The 15,659-nt window shown below is 41.3% G+C and overlaps 1 protein-coding gene across 2 annotated transcripts in view; it reads left to right on the forward strand.

The window, feature by feature from the left end:
- Window positions 1-14,529, forward strand: part of FAM81A (family with sequence similarity 81, member A) — a 71,226-nt gene extending 56,697 nt beyond the window's left edge. For both annotated transcript variants that reach the window (XM_012658040.1, XM_012658041.1), the window contains 5 exons: window positions 2,773-2,902; window positions 4,740-4,846; window positions 8,764-8,899; window positions 10,697-10,892; window positions 12,226-14,529. In XM_012658040.1, the coding sequence (XP_012513494.1) occupies window positions 2,773-2,902; window positions 4,740-4,846; window positions 8,764-8,899; window positions 10,697-10,892; window positions 12,226-12,350 (694 nt within the window). In that variant the 3' untranslated portion in view covers window positions 12,351-14,529. The remainder of the gene's footprint in view (window positions 1-2,772; window positions 2,903-4,739; window positions 4,847-8,763; window positions 8,900-10,696; window positions 10,893-12,225) is intronic.
- The last annotated feature ends 1,130 nt before the right edge of the window (window positions 14,530-15,659 follow it).

A 15,659-nucleotide genomic window follows, 5' to 3' on the forward strand; every position in this document is an offset into this window, starting at 1 on the left:
TACGGAAAATAAGCAACCAAATTAATGTTTTAAATGTTACTGCCTTTGGTGTGCTGTGCCACTATGTCATAAGCTGTCAGAGAAGTTCTGCTTAAGCATGGTGCCCAAGTCATGCCTGTTGTTAGACCTTTGGGACTCTGTTGATGGACTTCAAACTACTTCCCTGCCATCACTAATTAGATGGCCTAGCAATAGAGTCACTCTGCCACCTGATGGCCATAACCTGGAACTGTACTTGGGAGATAACAGTGGCCCAAAGACCTGAAAAGGGAAAATTTGTGATGAGTACATTATCGGTTCATCGTGATATAAAACATCAATGATGAAATGGGAAGACTGATCAGATTCATTGCAAATGCTTATTTAACTAAAACTTTTTATCCATGCACACAGCTATGTTAGAACCCCAAGGCTGCCTTTTATGAGGTGTTTGTGGCTGGGCACGGTGGCTCACACCTGTAATCCTAGCACTCTGGGAGGCTGGGGTGTGATGATCCCTTGAGCCCAGGAGTTTGAAGTTGCAGTGATCTACGATGACACCATTGCACTCTAGCCGGGATGACAGAGTGAGACTCTATCTCAAAAAAAAAAAAAATTGAGCTTGTTTTCTAGTTGTTCACTATTGGTTTACGAAAGGAAACTGACTTTTACATTTTATCTAGCCACCTTGCTGAATTTACATTTCAGATTAAAAGAGAGAGCCAACTGATTATTTGAACAGATGCGAAAACATTTGAGAAAGTACAATACCTATTCATGATAAAGACTCTAGTAAATTAGGAATGTAAGAAAATTTCCTTAACCTACATTTAAATCACTTGAACTCCTGAGCTCAAGCCATCCTCCTGCCTCGGCCTTCAAGAATGCTAGGATTATAGGTATGAGCCACTGCGCCCAGCCTAGAAAATATACTTAAAAATAAGATACAATTTAAAATAAAATCAGAGAAAATAAAGCAACTAGGTATAAATCTAATAAAATATGTTCAAGACCTCTACAGGGAAAATTAAAAAAAAATTTAAATATGGAGATAGTAAGACAACAGAAGTAAATAGAGATTATATTCAAAGATGGGAAGCTTTAATATTTTTAAAATTATCAGTTCTCTCAAACTGATGTTTAGAAGCAACGAAATTGCAACTAAAATCTCAACAGAGTTTTAGGTAGACCTCGATAAGATGATCCTAATGTTCATACGTAAGAACCACAGAAGGAATCCATTGATAATCTTAGCTGCCTACGGCACAGAAATAAGTGCTTTGCAGGAATGTGCCTGGACACCTCACATCTGCAGTTTACCACTCCCAGGGCAGAGTCAAGGATTCTCCTTCTCTTCTACCTTCCAGGTCTCGGCCTCTCATTGGCGGAATCTAACTCAGAACCCTTCTGGCAAAGGAGTCTGGGAAGTATGGTTTGGGCTCTTCAGCCCCTATGATACCAAGAGAATTCACAAGAAGCAAAAATGTTTTGTCAATTACGAGTGATCCACTTATATAACCTCTTTTCCTTGTCACCAGTCCTCCAATTTTCTTTTTTCTCCCAAATCTCTTGCAGTTAGCTACTTCCCTTGAATGTCTGTGAGCCAGGCCTGACTTTTTCTCCTTCAGTCTACCTGGTCATCAAGAACTCTTCAAGCAGCCATAGCATCCTTATTTTTAAATTTTTATTTATTTTATTTCATTTTTTTTTTTTAGAGATGAGGTTTTGCTATGTTTCCCAGGGTGACCTTGAGCTCCTGGGCTCAAACGATTCTCCCGCCTCAGCCTCCGAAGTAGCCGGGACTACGGGTGTGGCCCACTGGGCCTGGCTGAGAAGCTATAGGTTCTTGAAGATCCCATAGGTGTGGGTTTCAGCAGAGTTGGCGTAGTAGCAGGAGTAGATGCCACAGGAGTCTGGGCTCTTGTAACTTACTTGTGCCTTTGGAACCTGCTCAGTCTGATGTCTGTAACTCCCTTCCCCTCAAAGATGGAGTGCTTCTGATATGCCCATCTTTATGGCATAATGTTCATGATGGACTGCTCAGCTTGCAGCGTCGCCTAGTGTCCCATGCTTAGGTATTTAGTCTCTACTAGAGCCCGGTAGCAAGCCGACAGTTTCTTCTCAAAAGAGAGTGATTGTCTCAGAACAAGGTATTAATTACTTAGCTCTAAATTCCTAGGGGTCCCTTCTGTGACTCTCCTATTAGGGCTTGACAGGGGCTTCATACGCAGCTTATCTGCCACAGATACCTGGGGCACCGTTGGATCTGCTAAGTTGCAAGGCCCGTGGGGCAGAGCAGCTTTTACTACAGCTTGGACGACCTGCAGAGCCTTCCCTGCTCCGGACACCACTTGAAGCACACAGCCTTACAGTGGTTTGGTAAAAGTTTAGAAGTAATACTTTCAAATGTGGTAGAAGTTGCTTCCCAAATGCAAGGAGGCCCCGAACTTTAAAGGGCAGAGTGGTACTGAGAAGAGGCAGACCACACCCAGCACACCAGACACGCTCTTTGTAATTGAGCTCTCACGGGGTATACAGTGTTATATTCACGAGCATTGTAAAGATTTTGCTTCTTGGTGGTTACAGCTCTATCCTTATTAAGTAACATCCCTGTGGTTTAGCTTATAAACCATAATGAGGGCAGCTCTCTGAATCTATTTGAACCTCTGCTCAAAAGAATGATTGATAGTGCAGTTTCTTCGAGTGGGGTTTTGCATTTTATAGTATGTAAAGAAGCTTTAGTGCATGTTTTTAAACTTTAATAAGAATTGACTTTGTTCTTTGCCCGGACAGATGTGACGCCAGCATAGCCAGGCTCTCTGCAGAGCACAAAACGACCTATGAGGGGCTCCAGCACTTGAACAAAGAACAGCAAGCTGCCAAACTTATCCTGGAAACAAAAATCAAAGATGCAGAGGGACAGGTATGACCTGTTTCGGGTAGCTTTTAAAAGAGGGTAATTTATTCTTAGCTAAGAATAACATGGTGTTGATTATTTCTTACAGGAGAAACCAGCTGGGGCACCCAGCATGCATGGGTTTATGCAAATAAAAGCCTCTCTCTTTTTTACTTCTTCCTTCTCTATTTGACTAGAGTAGCTCTTCATGAGCCTGGCAACCAAACCACCAAGATTTTTCTGTATAGTCCTAGTTGTAAAGATTCTTTCCCCTTGTTCCTAAAATAATTAATATATTCCAGAAATTCTAAATTCCATCTCCGGAAGTATCTCTTGCACAGGTAAGTGGCCAAGCATTGCTTTCCATGCCACTCGTCCCAATCTCTGGCTCAGGAAATAGTTACGGTATTCACTAGGACCAATGGTGTGTGCTACCTCTTCACACAGTCTGTGTGTGGGACAAGAGTAGGACAAAGCTGGAGGGTAGGCTGGCTAATGGATCTGAGGGTATTTGACCTTGAAATTCACAGATTAATTTCACAAAGCAAAACTCTTGGCATTTCACAGCTTGGTTTTGGGACACTTTGCCAAAGTAGGTCCTGTCTTCTAAGACTTTTCCCATAGTAGCTGCCATATTTGCTCTTCTTTATTTAAAGAGAGACTATTCCAGTAAAATAGGGACATCTGGTCAATTTATTGGATTAAAAATATTTAAACTCTAACTACCTTCAATTACAATCTGAAGCTACTATATGAAATGTGAAAAAAGAATAAAAAGACAAGTCCAATACTTTTTTTTTTTTTGAAGAATGAGTGAGGATGGAATTATTGCACCAGAAAATTGAAAGGAAATCTTAAGCTTCCCAGTAGGTAGCCAAGCCAAGTAAAATAGGTACAGAAATTCATCAAAGGAGACATACTTTTTCATTATTCTGGATCTGACAACTACCATGAATCTTTAAGTAAGGAACATTAAACATAAGTTTAGCAGAAAATGTAGACATTTCACAAAGGCCTAGTTTAACATTAAATTTTAGTAAAAAGACAAGGAAAATGGGTAGGTAGTGGGAGAAAGGAGCAGAGGGGATATAAGATATAGTCTACAATTTATATTTACCGGTGACCTGACTTGATACGGAGGTAAACCTGGGACCTTAATGAATTTCGTAAACAATAAAAATTCCATTTTCTGTGACTAGCAGCCACATTGATGGTAGAAATCCCAAGGTAAAGTTGACTGTGTTTCATGCCAGCCGATAGACGTAGTGGCCCGGGGCAGGAGTTGGACTTGCTCATCAGGGAACTGTGAAGTTAAGGATGAATATTTTGGCAGCGCTACTGGTCTTTATTTTTTCTGAGACAGAGTCTTGCTTTGTTGCCCTGGCTAGAGTGAGTGCCATGGCGTCAGCCTAGCTCACAGCAACCTCAGACTCCTGGGCTCAAGCAATCCTTCTGCCTCAGCCTCCCGAGTAGCTGGGACTACAGGCATGCGCCACCATGCCCGGCTAATTTTTTCTATATATTTTTAGTTGTCCGATTAATTTCTTTCCATTTTTAGTAGAGACGGGGTCTCGCTCTTGCTCAGGCTGGTTTCGAACTCCTGAGCTCAAACAATCCACCCGCCTCGGCTCCCAGAGTGCAAGGATTACAGGCGTGAGCCACCGCGCCCGGCCTGGTCTTTATTTTTGATAGGTGTGTAAGAAAGAAAACGGAGGTGGAAAGACGAGGTGAACTCCTAAATGAATTTACTAAATTTGATTGAATCTTCATGCCGTTGACTAGAATATGGCTTACTAAATGTTTCTGAACTTACATCTGAAGAGGTTAGAGGTGATGTTTATAATAAGCAAGGTTTCTTTTTCAGATTTCTCAACTTCTGAACAGAGTGGACTTGTCGATATCAGAGCAGAGCACCAAACTGAAGATGTCCCACAGAGACAGTAACCACCAGCTTCAGCTTTTGGACACTAAGTAAGTAATCGATTTATAAAAAATTTTTTTTGGTTGGAGTTCTTTATGAGTTTATGCAATATTATATATTTTTTTCCTCTTCGTTTTTATTTGTTGTACAAAGTGAAAACAATAACGGAAGTTAAAAGGACAAGTTTCCACATAGCATGTTGCCACATTTCCTTCATAATTATTGTTTTTAGGGGTTGTATAATAATCCATGTGTTCATTCGACAAATACTTATTGAGTACTGGCCAGGGAGCTGAGGAACGAGGAATGAACAAAAACCAGATTGCTTTCTTATCCTTGTGGGGTTGACAGTCTATGGAGCTGATGACCATTAGTCAACCAAGGACTTAAATCAGCATATGCTATATTCTTACTAGTGGTGATAGGGCTTTGAAGGAAAGGTGTCGTTGTGGTAAGCTGAATAAAGGCCTACCAAATATCTCCGTGTCCTGATCCCTGGAACTGGTGAATATGTGACCTTATGTGACAAAAGGGACTTTGTAGATGTGGTTACGTTAGGGATTTAAAAATGGGTAGGTTACCCTGGGTTAACTGAGTGAGCCTGCTGTAATCACTAGAGGGAGGTGGGAGGGTCAGAGTCCAGAGAGGAGGCCATGTGACAGTGGGAGCGAGACTGGGGTGACACGCTTTGGAGATGGAGGGAGGGGATATGAGCCAAGGAGCACAGGTGGCCACTAGAAGCTGCAAAAGGCAAAGAAACGATTCTCCCCTCAGAGCCTCCAGAGGGAACCACCTCTGCAGACACCTTGACTTTACCCCAGTGACACCTATTGTGGACTTCTAGCTTCTAGATCTATAAGAGAATACATTTGTGTTGGTTTATGCCCCCAAGTTTGTGGCAATTTCTCAGAGCAGCCACAGGAAACTAATATTGTATGCTATGAGAGTAACAGAGGCCTTCTTTGTGGGGCCCTCCTAAGGAAGGCGTGTTTGAGGGGAGAGCTGAAGAAGGAACAGGCTTTACCACACAGAGCAGGGTGGGGTGGGAGGCCGAGGCGGGTGGATCGCTCAAGGTCAGGAGTTCGAGACCAGCCTGAGCAAGAGCGAGACCCCGTCTCTACTAAAAAATAGAAAGAAATGATCTGGACAACTAAAAATATATAGAAAAAATTAGCCAGGCATGATGGCACATGCCTGTAGTCCCAGCTACTCGGGAGGCTGAGGCAGAAGGATTGCTTGAGCCCAGGAGTTTGAGGTTGCTGTGAGCTAGGCTGACGCCACGGCACTCACTCTAGCCTGGGCAACAAAGCGAGACTCTGTCTCAAAAAAAAGAAAAAAAAAAGAGTAGGGTGAGGGTGTATGAAACCGGATAGCCTGTCATGGGAGGAACGTGGCATGCCAGAAACTGAAAGATGGCGCGGGTGGCGGGAACGGACGGCGAGGGTGAGGCAGTAGGACACAAGCAGCTGGAGGGGGGTGGCCAGCGTGCAGAGGTGGGTTTCTTGAGAATGGTAGAAAGCAGATATAAGAGGATAGAGTGAGAAGGCCCAAGCTGTGCCTCATCAGAATTCTGTGACGAGACAATAGAGAAAACAGAGGAGAAGCAATATCTAAAGAGATGATGGCAGATAAATATAGAAGTGATGATAGAGAAATCTGGAATTTAGAAAGTGAAATGCATTCTAGTGGAATAAGTAAAAAACCAAGACTAGGTACACCAGAGTAAAACTGCGGAACACTGAACATAGAAAGAAGATCTTAAGGCCAAGAGAGAACTCAGACCAATGCTGGTTTCTCAGCTATGTTAATGGAGGCTGGAAGAAGGTGGTCTAACACCTTCATGTGCTAAGACAGAATGATTGACAACCCAGTGACAAAATAAAGGTCTTTCAGGCAAATAAGAACTGAGAGTTTACTAAAGAACCTTCACTAAAGGAATTTTTAAAAGATAGCTTTTGAGTAAAAAGAAAATAATACAAAAGGAAGGTCTGAGATAAAAGAAGAAAGGATGAGCCAAGAATATGACAAACATGGGAAAACTAAACAAACAATAATATTAAGGTCTAATTTGTGTAGTGTCAAAACACTGTACAACCAAAATATCAACTTATAACAGCATATAAATTAGGAGGAAGGTTTCTAAAATTAAAGTGTCCTAAGGAGATTTTTAGGATCAAATTATAGATATTGAATAGCTTTAGGCTTTGATAAATTAAATGTGTATATTTAAATGTCTATTCTAAAAGGATAAATTAGAGTATATAATTTCCAAATGTTAGAAAAAATTCAAAGGCCAAAAATTCAGATCAGATACGCAAAAGTGTTGGCAAGGATGTGGAGAACAGGACCTCTTTGTACCACTGAGTAAAGTGTGAGGTAGTACAGCTACCCTGGAAAACAAGCTGGTGTTTTCTGGTAAAGTTGCACATGTTTATACCCTAGAGAAACTCTTGCAGATGTGAATCAGGAGCTATATGTCAGTATTTTCGTAACACCATTATTTGTAATAGCAAAGATTGATAAAAACAAACCAAAACAAATATCCATCAACAGAAGAATGGATAAACTGTAGTATATTTGTAAAATGAAATATTACTCAACAATGAAAATGAAAATGAATTAGCTACAGCTATACGCATCAGCATGGATGAATCCCACAGATACAGTGTTGAGCGTAAAAAGAAGTTGTAGAAACTCGCAGGATATTATTGTCCCATTTAGGTAAAAGTTTAAAATATGCAATGCTGAAAAATATGTTGTTTTAGGATCTAAACCAATAGAATAAAATACAAAGATAGTAAATTCCAGTTAATGGTTATGTCTAGGGATGTGGGGTGATTGGGGAGTACGCTCCGGACCTTAGAAGTCTTAAGCAGGCTGGGGGTACGTGGTTGTGTTAGTTAGGGTACAGGTTAGCCGCAGTGCTGTGGCTGCCACATAACAGTGGGGAGATCAGTGGTCCAGAGGAGGCGGGGCAGCACCCACAACTCAGCTTGGTTTCTCTATGGCTCCAGTCCTTGCTTCTTCCCAGTCAGCTGGGTCAGGGAGAGTCCATGGCAGCAGCATTGTTTTAAAAGATGTTTTTAAAGAAAAGCGTGCTTGTCATTTCCATGTGTGTCTCACGGTCCGAGTTACTCATGCGGCCACACCTCATTGCAAGGGGCTGGGAAGTGCCATCTCTGGCTAGGCAGCCATGTGCCTGGTTGGCATTCGAGGGCTTCTTAATTAATAGGGAAGAAGAGAACAGATATTGCAGGACAAGTAGTGGCTCTACTACAAGGGATGTTCATGTTATTATTAATTAAATCACGTGACATAGTCTTCTGTGCTTTTATTACATCATCATAATGAAAATTAGAAAAAAATAATTAAGGAGAGGTAGCATATCTGGGCAGTTACTATTAATAAAAGGAATTTGGAAAGGGAGAGGACTAGAGGACTAGAAGGTTGGGAGGTGTTTTCTTTTCCTTCCAATTTTCCTTTTGACTTAAATTAGGAAATATCCATATGGGGCATGAGCCATTTGGGGAACATTAGCGGGAAAGGGAGCCAGGTTCCAGTCCTGGGAGACACAAGGGACAGGGGAGAAGAGGCAGGGAAGGAGGGGAACCTCGAAGAAGAGGTGGGAGACACTACGTCCTCTGAGCCAGGAGCACTGTGGACCCCCGGAACTGTAGAGGTAGCGCCTGGCACAGCTCTGTGTCACCGTGTTGTCACCTCAGTGCCCATACTGCCTGGTCCTTGTGGCTAGGAGTCATCATCAGGTGCTTTTCTGTTGTGTCCTCCTGCCTTTCCCCTTCTCAACTTAGCGCTAAGGCAGTACTAAGACAAGTTAAGCATATGTAATTCTGATTGAGCTGAGTTTAATGCCGGCATATTGACCAGAAATCTGATAGTTGGAGATTGAGGTTGTTTGATGTCATTAGGAAATTATTTTACATCTAACTTGCTAATTTTCTTTTTGTAGGTTTAAAGGTACAGTTGAGGAACTCAGTAACCAGATTTTATCAGCACGAAGTTGGTTGCAACAAGAACAAGAGCGGATAGAAAAAGAACTTTTACAGAAAATTGATCAGCTTTCCTTGGTTGTTAAGGAAAACAGTGTAGGTATTGATGTTCGGCAATAATTTGGGGAAGTTATTCAGTGGGGGCCTACAGTGTTTGAATAATACCCGGTAACTTATCACTGATTTAGTTGGCACAACCTAAAGCTGTACAATTGTTTCTTGCCTTAGAATCTATTTCCATAGTTCGTTATTGATTCTTTGTATTCTTCTTAAAGAGATGGAGCACTTTGACCTGTTTTGGTTAACAAAGACCAAGTAGAAAATTTCAGTACTTTCAGTTAAGATGAATTTAAGTCAAGATCTTAACGATCCAAATTGTCTGTCTCCATTTCTAAATAAAACTGACAGTTATTTAAAGTCTAGGGACCATTTCGATTAAACAAACAGACAAACAAAACTAACAGTTACCAACTTCATTCCGGTTTGTTTTAATTTCATGATCTGGTTTTGCTTTTCACTGGTGCTGAATAGATTTCTCCCTCCAGGCCCCGCCATTCCACCGTAGCGGCCGTGTGCAGTAGCACAGCGCGACATGTAAACAGAATGCGCTATTTTCTTTTTTATCTTCCTTCTCCTTTTACCCTAGCCTGTCCCAGAATTAAGGTTTGCAGAACTGCTCAAAAACCGTATCAAGAAAGCCTTGCTTATTTAGTCTTCGAAATCAGTAGACGCTCAAACCAGTACTTGGCAAGCAAATTTTTGTGGGTTTTGGTGATTTAGTGTGACCATTTCCCTCTCCCTTCTCTTTTCTTGCACTACTTCCTCCCGTTGGACTTTGACGATTGAAGCCAAAGTGCCTGGTGCAGTTTGCATCTCTGAGCCGGCTCTCTCTGGATGCAGAGCCGTGGAGTTGCACACTGTTCCCTGAGCACCGTCAGGAGAGCTTTGCCATGCCACGTCCCGCTTACAGCCTGCTGTTTGTAGTCCTGGCCTCCAAAGCTCGCCTGCTACACAGAATCCCTAAAAACCAAGCATGGTGGAAAGGAAAGCGAAGAAAATATTTAATATTCCAAATATTTTAATTTTTTGAATATTTTCCCCTATTTTCACCAGATCTACTGATTGATTTCCTTAGATTCCTGCTAACACATTTGTACTAAGAAGTCTGGGTCTTTGGATCACTGTTTATTTTTACATGTAGATTGGTTTAATAACTAACAGTAAACCCCAGAATAATGGTGGCTTTATTAAAATTTCTATTTTACTATTTCGCATAAAAGAAATTTTATGTGAAATTAAAAAATTTCACATAAAATACTAAAATTTCTATTTTACTATTTCACGTAAATTTCTAAATTTACTATTTCACATAAAAGAAGTCTGGGTATAGGCAAAACAAGACTGATACAATGGCTTGTCAGTCCTCAGTGACCCGGGACCCTTCTAGTTTAACTTTTCGCCAGTCCTAGAAAGTAACCCACGTCCTCGTAATTCAAATAGCTGCCAGAATTCCAGCCATTATGTCTGCATTCCAGGGACAGAAGGAAGAGGGAAGGAGTAAGGATATTAGCTATCTTTTAACTTTTCCTGGAAGCTGCTGCATACTTGTGCTTCCATCTCATTGGCTAGAACATAATCACATGGCCACGCCAAATTCAGGAAAATTCAGTGGAAAACATAGTCTTTATTCTGGACGACGTTGTACCCAGCTGAAAATTGGGGATCTGTTAAGGAAGAAATGGAGAATGGATATTGGGCTGGACAACAAGCAGCCATTGCCATTCTGTTCCCCGCAGGTTGTTGTTAAGTGATGTTATTTGTTATGGCTGATGCGCACACCGTGCAGACTTTCTTTCTGGAGTAATCAAGTACACTTCTTTTCGTGGATCTCAGGGCGCCAGTGAAAGGGACATGGAGAAGAAGCTCAGCCACATGTCAGCCAGACTGGACAAAATAGAAGAGGGTCAAAGGAAGCCTACTGATGGGCTGAGGACAAAGCAGGACGAGGAGAAGATACATGGGCGCATCACCAAGCTGGAGCTGCAGATGAACCAGAGCCTAAAGGAAATGAAAGCAGAAATTAATGCCGGTAGGACAAAACCAAAGCCCTCCCATGGCTTATTTTCTATTGGATCTAAAAGCCTATTGATCAGTATCACCCTGCAGCTACCTATGAACCTGGCTAATGGTGGTAACAGTGAAATGTCCTTAGTTGATTTTCTAAGTAGCCGTGCTGCATGGAACTAAAATGCTGTGTGAATGTCAACTATATACAGAGCCGCCATGAAGGACGGGCAAACAAAACTACAATCGATCAGCTTGCAACTGAGCATTTTCTTTAGCGCTGTCTGCAGATTCTTGTCGGTGCATAGCCAAGGTCAGCGTGACTCAGAAGTAAGCACATATCTTTGAGGGGCTTTTGAAGGCTTATTTCATACTGCTAGCAGTATCCAGCACCACCCTGGCAATGACTGATTGCCCTTTGCTCAGAAGTCAGTAAAGCCCACTAATTCACACTTGTTTAGAGGAAAACATTAAAGCTGATTTGAAGTTCTGAGTGCTGTCATACAAAGGAGGGATTCGATTTACACTTTGAACTCAGGAATACAGAACTGGGACCAATCAGTGGAAGACAGATTTTAACTCATTATCTTACGATTAATGATTTCTAAAGATACTGGTAGCTTTGTGAGCTTGAAAATTCTTTGTTACTGAAAGGATTCAAGTGGAGGCTGGTTGATCGTGGTCAGGAAGGAGGAGACAGTCTTGTGGTGTGAGAAGCACAACTACATTCTTTCCTAGCTCCTTCCAATTCTGTGATTCCATGAATTTTTTTGTGTGGAATTATTCTGTTTTGGCCACATGGAAATAGAAGTAGCTAGTTATCCCAAGAATAATTTTGTCATTACTATCAGAAGTTTATTATTTTATTTAAGTACGAGGTACAATTAAGTTTATGAACTGGAGAACTTGTAAAGATAAAAATAAGTTTTCTTTCTCTGTCTTTTGGGCTATGAGAATATGGTATTTGAATATTTCATTGATGTTTAACTTTGCATCATTTCCTGAATTAATTTGTTATCTATTCCACACACCACTGGGGTGTCCTGCCTAGGGTATCTTATCAGGAGGTACACAATGTTGGTTTTTCCCAGTATTGGTGATGTTAGCTTTGAGTACTTGGTTAAAGTGTTATATGCCAGATTTCTCCATTGTAATAGTTCCTTTTCCCTCTTTGTAATTAAAAAGTAATCTCAAGGGAGATACCATGGAACTTACTTGTTTCCCATCAAACGTTTATCCCAGGGGTTTTAGCATCTATTAATAATTTTTGCCAGAATCAACTATTATTATATGCCATAGAATTTGATACAGTGTTTTAAAAAAATATTAACTCCTGTGAAATTTACCTCTTCTTAAAGGGTTTACAGCCATCTATGAAAGCATAGGATCCCTCAGGCAAGTTCTCGAAGCCAAGATGAAGCTGGACAAGGACCAGATACAGAAGCAAATCCAACAAATGCAGAAGCCGGAAGCTCCTGTGTGAAGGGAGTTGGGACAAGGACCTAAAAGAAGGTTTTTCCAGTGGGGCTTGGAGCTAGATACCTCTGTAGCCGGGCCATTGCTGCATTCAGGGTTGTTCCATCCACGACGTGCATGTGCCAAGAAATGTGTTTTCATGGGTCTAAATGTTTACCTTGAGTCTTGAAAACACTCTTTCTTTAAAAGTATTAAGTACAATTTTTACCACTTTATTTCACTTCTCTAAATTCAATGGAATTATCCCCCCTGGATTTTGAAAGGCTTTTATCTTCTTTATTTTATGAATGAAAAGAATTAATTTTTCTTCAATGCTTGATGCTCTAGCCAAGACTGTTTACTATTTTGAAAAATGTCATGGTGACTTTTAATTAAGAAACTAATGAGCTGTCCCAGGAATGTGTTGCTCCTCACCCTAAATTAAGAGAATGTCCCGATAGGTTAGAATTCAACCTTTGAGTCCATATTTGGATTTGATTATTGTTGTCTATGCATTTCTTATATTGGTTATCTTTCTGTAAATCTGCTGTCTTTTGTAAGGGGAAAGGATTTAACATTTGGAAGAAACCCCACCATTTATATAATGGATATAGTTTAAAAATTGATAACTGCCATATAGAATGCAAAGTAAATGGAAACTTATCTAAATAATACAAGGCACAATATCTACAGCAACCACCTAGATATACCGGTTTTAATATTTAAAACTACTTTTGAATTATCCACTGCCTGTATAGTGATAGCCATATATTTAATAATGGAATGGTGGTTAATAGTCTATTTACTGCACAATTCATTGTTCATTAATCATAATAGAATGTGAATTTTTCAGACTTTATGATCTCTCTAAATGTTTCCAAAATTGGCACAAAGTGCTCGAGTTTATATGCACTTATTGTAACTGTATTCTTGTGCCTTGGTTTTATCATGTCAATGCACTGTACCCTGTAAAAGTTATGAAGACAAAATAGAAGGAATGATAATTCATCAGAATTATGATGTAAAAATGGGATCCTCTATACTTTTTAAATGTTCTAAAAATTTTATCACTGTTAAGACGTTAATCATTCAGTCTTACTAATGGAATAGAAATTCATACTTTTGTATGGACAAAGAATCAAATTGATATTGCATTTATAACACTGTCAAGAAACTTTCATCTTGAGCAACTGTGTAGATGATGGGTGTTTTATTTTCAATCGCCATATCTGATTAGTCTTTGAAAATTGGCACCAGTGATGTTTGTTCACCTATGTGTGTAAAAACTGACAGTGAGACACACCGTTCTAAACTGTGAGGGTGCCCCAGGAAAAAGAAAAACAGGAATACTTTGAAAATAAAATAAAATTCTTTTTCTTTTGTTTGTCAAGGACTCAGGAAAATAAAAGCATTTTCTATTTTTAGAATAAATCGTAAATGAAATACCTAACTGGCTATTACTGTTTGCCCATATAAAATATGCTGCTAGAGTACATAATATTTTACTCTCAATGGCTTGTCAATTTTTTTTTTAAAAATTTGGAGGCGAGAGGTTATATAAGGAACATGTCATCCAACACATATTTTCTTATTTTGTCACAGATTTCCACTTAACCAAGAAAAGAGAGGTTAATACTCTTTTGCAATCAGAAAGTGAATTTCTTTTTGCGATAGAGCAACCACGTTTTGTGTAGTTCTTCACGTTTAAGCACAAGCCACGGCACAGAGAGCCACATCCCCTCCAGAGTCTCTCTCCTCTGGGGTCTCTGAGGAGGAAGAATCAGCACATCTGACATCTGGGAAGGTGGGGAAGGGGACACCAGCTGGACTGTGGCCAGGGTGGGGGCGGTGATGTAAGCAGGTGACACTCAACTGTCAGCTGAACTTTTCTCAGGTGCTTCTGACGTTGCCAGCCCCCTGCAATGAGCGACCATAGGGGTTCTCCACCTTGGCTACACGTCGGAATCACCTGGAGGAGTTAACAAAGCTATGGATGGCCATCTGCCCCCCAGACCCATGAAGTCAGAACCTCTGGGCAGCAGGTGGCAGGCATCAGTATGTGTCCGAGACCCTGGGCATTTCAGTGTGCAGCCAAGGTGGGGAGCCGCCAGCCACCGCAGTACTCTTCTCACCAAAGTTTAAATGAGAATCAGCTTCCATGTTCTTTCCTTTGCCAGAAATTTGCAATAAAAAGAATAAAATTTCCAAAAAAATGTGGTGTATGATTTTTAAATTTGAAAGTCTTTTAGTGTTGAGGTGAAAAGTTATCTAGGTAAAATGCCATAGGAAATATTTCTCTTTGCTTTCCATGGAAACCCTTTGATGGTTGAAATAAAGTGCTGAAGTCCTGGCAGGCGCTCGGGGAACTGGAACGTCATCGGGGGCCACTCTGTCTGTGGGTTTCTTGGGTGGTGGGGGCTTCTCTGCTGCCTGTCGCTTCTGGAGTAGCACCTGAGTGTGTGCTATGTGCCTGTGCCACACCCCTGGTGCGTGGTAAATACCGTTTGTTTCCCCATTTTACGGATGAGAAAACTTAAGCAACTTGCCCCAAATCCTACAGCTGATAAGTGGGAGCCATGATTCAAACTGGGCAGCCTCCCTCCACGGTCTGGGTGCTTCACCAGCACACTGCACTACCTCTGAGGACACGTCCCGGCGTCCCACATGGCTCTGACATGTGTGCTAGCCACCGACTCCAGCCCCATCTCTATATGAGCTTAATGTCCTGCCCTCTGACTACCCTTGCTTTTTAATGCCCCAATTCCAAATGCCTAAAGAGGCAGCCTTAACTATTATTAATAGCTTCGCTTGGGTCAGATGTCATCCTCTGGCTGTATGGATGGCGGCGCGGGAGGTGGGGTCAGTTGGTGCCATGGGACGGCAGGATCACGAGCATTTCGCCCTCTGTGCTTGGGCTGCCCTACGTAGTGGACTGTGGCTCTGTACACTGGGAGACGGGTCGTGTTGGGCAAGCATGGAGCAGAACAGAAAAGATGGCGCCATCCAAACTGAGATCATCCCACTAGGATCTCAGCCTGAAAAAAAGAAAAATCAAACCATCCATGACATTTTGGAAACTCAAAAGTAACTATACGGAGTTTTTCGGTCTCTACGCTCCTCTTGCTGCCTGACCTTGGACGAGTCTCTTCACCTCTCTGTGTCTTAGTTTTCTCAGCTGCAGAATGGAGATTATAATAATTTTTAAAAGGGAGCTTATTTATAATTCTCAAAATACTCAAGCAGTTTATGCAATAGTAGGCATCAAATAGTGAAACCTGGGGTGGGGGAGGGGAGACACTGGCAATGGGACATAGAAAGCCTATGGGGTCCACGTTCT

The sequence above is a fragment of the Propithecus coquereli genome, unplaced genomic scaffold (genome assembly GCF_000956105.1).
Source record: "Propithecus coquereli isolate 6110/MARCELLA unplaced genomic scaffold, Pcoq_1.0 Scaffold57, whole genome shotgun sequence".
Lineage (NCBI taxonomy): Eukaryota > Metazoa > Chordata > Mammalia > Primates > Indriidae > Propithecus > Propithecus coquereli.